The sequence below is a fragment of the Aquarana catesbeiana genome, linkage group LG05 (genome assembly GCF_042186555.1).
Source record: "Aquarana catesbeiana isolate 2022-GZ linkage group LG05, ASM4218655v1, whole genome shotgun sequence".
In the NCBI taxonomy this organism is placed as follows: domain Eukaryota; kingdom Metazoa; phylum Chordata; class Amphibia; order Anura; family Ranidae; genus Aquarana; species Aquarana catesbeiana.
This window is the reverse complement of record NC_133328.1, coordinates 562,970,536-562,976,993: the sequence shown is the minus strand read 5'-3', so window position 1 is coordinate 562,976,993 and position 6,458 is coordinate 562,970,536. Positions and strand designations below refer to the sequence as shown.

The following is a 6,458-nucleotide window of genomic DNA, read 5'->3' as shown; positions in this document are numbered from 1 at the left end:
CAAATGACGGCAACAGCGCGGATCTACATTGGGGACTACGTCTATTGACCGCCTGATCACAGATCAGAGTAAGGGGTCGGTCCCGACCCCTTACCACATGATCAGCTGTCAGCTGATCATGTGATGTAAACAGAGCCGGTAATCGGCTATTTTTCCTCCTCGCGCTGACAGCGTGAGGAGGAAAAAAAAAACCAGATCACCGGCGGCCGTGAGAGGGACATTAGTCCCGATCACGCCGATCGTCTGCCACCTGCCAGTGACACAGCAATAGCCCATCAGCGTCACCCATCAGTGCCATCCATCAGTGCCACCCATCAGCGCCCACATCAGTGCCTCCCCATCACTGGTACCTATCAGTGCCACCTATCCATGCCACCCATCAGCGCCGCCTTATCTGTGCCCATCCGTACCGCCTTATCTGTCCCCATCAGTGCTGCCTTAACTGTGCCTATCTGTGCCCATCAGTGCAGCCTATCAGTGCCCACCAGTGCCGCCTCATTAGCGCATATCAATGAAGGAGAAAAATTACCTGTTTGCAAAATTTTATAACAAACTATGACACATGATTTTTTTTTTTTTTTCAAAATTTTCCATCTTTTTTTGTTTAGCAAAGAATAAAAATTCCAGCTGTGATCAAATACCACCAAAAGTAAGCTCTATTTGTGGGGAAAAAAAATGATAAAAATTTCATTTGGGTACAGTGTTGTATGACCGCGCAATTGTCATTCAAAGTGCGACAGCGCTGAAAGCTGAAAATTGGTCTGGGCAGGAGGGGGGGTTTAAGTGCCCAGTAAGCAAGTGGTTAAACGCAACACATGTGAAAATAAAACAGTATGAAATATCATAACAGTGAAATAAAAATCCAAAAAAGTGCAATGAAGCTAATAAATCCTTCCAGTGACACCACGTGACTAAATCCACCACCAGGTAAATTGAATGCTTACCAACGGCAAGCTGTGAGACAGCTTGTAATAAAGGCCAGGCACACAATCGTAATGGCGTCCTAATAAGATCAGCGATACAGGGGGAGGATGACCAGGATAGCCAGGCAAACCAAACAGATCAGGGCAGCTCCGTCCAAAAGATCAATATACAGGCAGGACCCAAAAAGAATGAAAACATGACTTTCCATAGCGCAAATCAGTGAGTTAAAACAGTTTATTACACTTAGGTAGCAGCAAAGTATAAAAGCATAGGATAAAAATACAGCAGCCGGCCAGCGAACACCCGTTCGAGACGAGACACACAGCAATGACGTCAGCTCATCAACCTTCCGACGTATGTTTCGTCTTAGAAAGACATCGTCTAGGGAACACATTCATTTTACCTAATGGTGGATTTATTCACGTGGTGTCACTGGAAGGATTTATTAGCTTCATTGCACCTTTTTTTGGATTTTTATTTAGACTTTATTATTTCACTGTTATGTCATTTCATACTGTTTTATTTTCACATGTATTGGATTTTCCATTACTTTTTGTTCTGCTGATAATGGTTATCGACAAATAGCGAGGGACTCTACTAGTTGGGTACACAGACAGTAACACAAACTTGGCAAGTGTTGACAAGAAGAAAATTATTTTGGCTATACATTTACTTTAATTCATTGAATGCTTGGAGAATTGAGGTGTTCATTTTTACTAAACTGAATCAAATAAATAATTGTGCTACAAACCCATGTTCACCTACATTTTTGACCAGATTAGACAGAAGTCATATTTTTTTAATCAACCCATAACCTGGTTTGACTTTTTTTTTTTTTTTTTTTTTTTTTAAAGGGACACATTAATAAAATGGATTGCCAGAGACTACATCAATATTTGTAAGAGTATCAAACCATCATAGAACAAAATATAATAATGAAACAGTGGAGGCAGAAATGAAAAGTATGCTGGACTTTATTCAATGGTACACCAGATTTATATTCGATAAACAATATACACAAGTACTCTTCAAAAATCATTGCAACTGTGTTGTAATTGAAATGGGCCCAAACAACTTCTCATCAAATGTTGTTTCATTTGCTTTAATTACTGATGTAGCCGGTTATGCAGAATGACTGTATACCGCCTTGGAGGCGAGGAATGCACAGACTTGAAAAAGGAATTTTTTCCAGGCAACCTGAACCTCAGGAGTGAAATCATCAGGGAAGCGATTAGCCAAGACCTCCAGGATAACAGGAGACAGCAGCTACAATGAGAAATAGAAGATATATTATTTCGTACCTAAACACACTTGACAGCACCCAAGTTTCAATACTATACAATGCTGCATACACATTTAAACCCAGTGCATTTTGTTTAAGGTATCATATTATTGTATAGAAATATTCAGTAGTACTTACAGAAAAGTTTTGTGGCTCCATTAGTAGGCAGCAGACATGCAGGTCACTGAGGGAGGACAGGTCGACAACAAGGTCATCCAGGTTATTGGCTGCACCTGCAAGAACATTTATAATCTGTCCACCATGTTTGTTGAGGTCAGCAGAACCAGGGGTCAGGTCAAAGTGGGTGAAATAATTTCTGATTTTGGGGGAGCTAAGGAAAAGCCCAAGAGCCCTTGCACACTGGGGCGGTTTGCAGGCGCTATTGCGCTAATAATAGCGCCTGCAAACCGCCCCGAAAGTGCCGCTGCTTTCATTCCAGTGTGAAAGCCCCGAGGGCTTGCACACTGGAGCGATGCGCTGGCAGGACAGTAAAAAAAGTCCTGCCAGCAGCATCTTCGGAGTGGTGAAGGAGCGGTGTGTATACCGCTCCCTTACCGCTCCTGCCCATTGAAATCAATGGGACGGCGTGGCTATACCACCGGCAAAGCGCCTCTGCAGAGGCGCTTTGCGGTGGTATTTAACCCTTTCTCGGCCGCTAGCGGGGGGTAAAACCGCCCCGCTAGCGGCCGCATACCGACGGTAAAACGCCGCTAATAATAGCGGCGTTTTACCGCCGACGCCGCCCCCCACCCCAGTGTGCAAGGGCTCTAAGAAAATGAAGAAACAACAGATATCAGATAGAGATATCTATCTACACACACACACACTATTATGATTCTGTGGTTGATATGATATGTTGCAGAAATAACAAATTCCCTGTTGAACTGTAAGCATATTTTTCCTTTAGTCACGGTTTGTATAGACACCGGCAAAGCAAATTTCTCAATCTTGTATTCCTTCCTTGGTGTTAAAGCAGTAGTAAATTCTACTTATTCACTTGTACCTACATGTAAGCCTATAATAAGGCTTACCTGTAGGCACAGTGAATATTTCCTAAATGTAAACTGTTTAGTAGATATTCACATTTGAGTCATGTAACCAGCCACTGCAAATGTGCCATTCAGAGTGCTGTTCCTTGATCGTGATTCCTGTGCACAAGTACAGGAGTGACATCATCGCAGCCTGGCCATTCAAATGGGCGGAGCCTGCCAACTCAGAGAAAGACCATGTGAAGATGGGAGCCCTAGAGTGGTGACAGATAAGTCTGTCATAATGTGCTAGTATGCAGTGCATACTAGCATATTATGACATCAACTTGCAAGGGGACTTTTTTTTTTTTTTTTTTCCAGTTTACTACTGCTTTAAAGATAGCAGAGGAAGAACCTTGCTGTCCTTCCGAAAATTGACCTAAAATTAAATGATCTTCATATTTTAACTTTCTGCAAACAAATGCTATGTAATTTGTAATGCATAAAATATCAGTAGTAGCAATCACTAATTACTTATATCTATCTCTTAACTTTGATTTCCCCTGAAATTTTTTTTTTTTTTTTTTTTTTTTTTTTAGAGAGAGGACAGGTTATAAAATTTCATTAATAGCATCTTAGCTTTTTAAAAAGGGTATACTCACACATGGATCATAGAACTGCAATGACGTAACCCATGTAATTAATAAATGTTTGTCAGTTTAACGTATTACGTTAACCTAAGAATTCCTGTGCAGTTATATTATACATCCAGTTGAAATTGCACACTGTATTTAGCTATATAAAATATAACCAAGAATAAAAGAATTTTACCTGGTCAAAGCCTCAGAGCCCAGAGCACCGCCCTGAGATTCAATCTTTCCCACTATGGAAAGCACAGCAGCCTTCTCACTAGCAGATAGACGCATTGTAATGATTGGAAGCTGGTGCAGTACACATTAGATCAGCTTGGTGACTCAAGAAAGGTCCACATTTAACTGAAAATCTCACCTGTTTTTAAAGCCTTAGGATACCATTCACAATGGTCAGGATGCATTCCTATTGGCTGAAAACTGCATACCACCAATTAGGAATGACTTGCTCTATGTGCTGATATAGGGTAAGCATCTTATCGCTATATGCTGATTACAAAGCATATACACTCATTTTGTGTTTACTGAGCTATTGCTGATCATTGCAAGAAAAACAGAAATGGAAAGCGCGCACACCTAGTGCGATACCAAAGATAATTTAATAATAAAAATGTTTTATATAAAAGTGGGTACTCACAAAATGCAACTGACAAAAAGCCATAAAAACAATGCATGGACATGCACAGAACATGGATATGCCTTCCATTTCTGTTTTTCTTGTAGTTCCTTTCGGATTACCCCATCTGAGGAAGGCAGCATCAGCTTTCAGCGCTGTCGCAATTTGAATGACAATTGCGCGGTCATGCTACACTGTACCCAAACAAATTTTTCATCATTTTGTTCCCACAAATAGAGCTTTCTTTTGGTGGTATTTGATCACCTCTGCAATTTTTATTATTTGCACAACAAATAAAAAAAGACCGAAAATTTTGAAAAAAAAAAAGTTTTTCTTTGTGTCTGTTAACATTTTTTGTATATAAGTACGTTTTCTTCTTCAATGATGGGCACTGATATGGCTGCACTGATGGGCACTGATAAGGCGGCACTGATGGGTACCGATGAGGTGGCACTGGTGATGTGGCACTGGTATGCGGCACTGATGGGCACTCATAGGCAGCACTGATGGGTACTTATGGGTGGCACTGATAGGTGGGCACTGATGGGCACGGATAGGTGGCACTGATGACACTGATGGGTGGCATTGCTGGGCATCACTGTTTTTTATTGTGCCACAGAGGTGCCAGTCAGTTCCCATTTGTGGGCACTGATTGGCATATGTTTGGCATCAATTTTCACATGTGGATGGCCATGGGGGATGTACCTGGCCATCCACATGCTGGGGGCTTCCCTGGTGGTCCAGTGTGGGCATCCGAGGGGGAGCTGCGCTGATAAACAATCAGCACAGACCCCCCCCCCTGTCAGGAGAGTCGCCGATCGGCTCTCCTCTACTTGCGTCTGTCAGGTGATCACCGGCTCTTCCTGTTTACATTGTGATCAGCCGTGATTGGACATGGCTGATCACGTGGTAAAGAGCCTCCGCTGGCTCTTTACCGAGATCGGTGGATCGGTGTGTCAGACTGACACACCGCTCTACCAATCGCCGCGATGCGCGCCCCCATGGGCATGCGGCGGCTGTTATCCTGCAGGTCGTCATATGACGCCCAGTCAGGGAAGTGGTTAGGAATACAAGAATGTGGAATGTTTTGATAAAATATATTTTTCTCTGTCACTTTCACTTGTTACTCTCCATCTAACAAAAATCTTTTGGTGTCTTTAGGTGTCTTTACAAAGCACAAACAATACCATTGCTGATGCAAATTTAAAATGAGTCACAATTTTTTGTGCTTTTTATTATTTCCAAAAAAATCATAATTTGAGCCCAAATAATGTGTTATGTGTACCAACACCAGAAATCAAAATGTAATTCCCAAACATTTGAGGATAATATCAATATTCACTACGAATATCACTATACACATGTTGGATGAGAAGGCCTGGCTCACAGTCTCTACTCTAATTCAGCCAAAAGGTGTTCTATTGGGTTGAGGTCAGGACTCTGTGCAGGCCAGTCAAGTTCCTCCACCCCAAACTCACTCATCCATGTCTTTATGGACCTTGCTTTGTACACTGGTGTGCAGTCATGTTGGAACAGGAAGGGGCCATCCTCAAACTGTTCCGACAAAGTTGGGAGCATGAAATTGTCCAACATGTATTGGTATGATGATGCCTTAAGAGTTCCCTTCACTGGAACTAAGGGGCCAAGCCCAACCCTTGATAAACAACCCCACACTATAATCCCCCCTCCACCAAATGATTTGGACCAGTGCACAAAGCAAGGTCCATAAAGACATGGATGAGCAAGTTTGGGGTGGAGGAACTTGACTGGCAGAGTCCTGACCTCAACACAACAAAACACCTTGGGGATGAATTAGAGTGGAGAAGGTAAGCCAGGCCTTCTCGTCCAACATTAGTGCCTGACCTCACAAATGTACTTGGAAGAATGGTCAAACATTCCCAAAGACACACTCCTAAACCTTGTGGACTGCCTTTCCAGAAGAGTTGAAGCTGTTGTAGCTGCAAAGGGTGGGCCAACTCAATATTGAACCCTGCGGACTAAGACTGGGATACCGTTAC

The 6,458-nt window shown here is 42.5% G+C and overlaps 1 protein-coding gene across 1 annotated transcript; it reads right to left on the bottom strand.

The window, feature by feature from the left end:
• Nucleotides 1-1,966: 1,966 nt before the first annotated feature.
• On the bottom strand, nt 1,967-4,100 carry LOC141146140 (hemoglobin subunit alpha-3-like). The gene is made up of 3 exons (XM_073632895.1): nt 4,006-4,100; nt 2,345-2,558; nt 1,967-2,190 (listed from the first exon to the last, which is right to left on the bottom strand). The coding sequence occupies exons 1-3, from the start codon at nt 4,098-4,100 to the stop codon at nt 2,047-2,049; spliced, it is 453 nt and encodes a 150-aa protein (XP_073488996.1). The 3' UTR covers nt 1,967-2,046.
• Nucleotides 4,101-6,458: the final 2,358 nt, after the last annotated feature.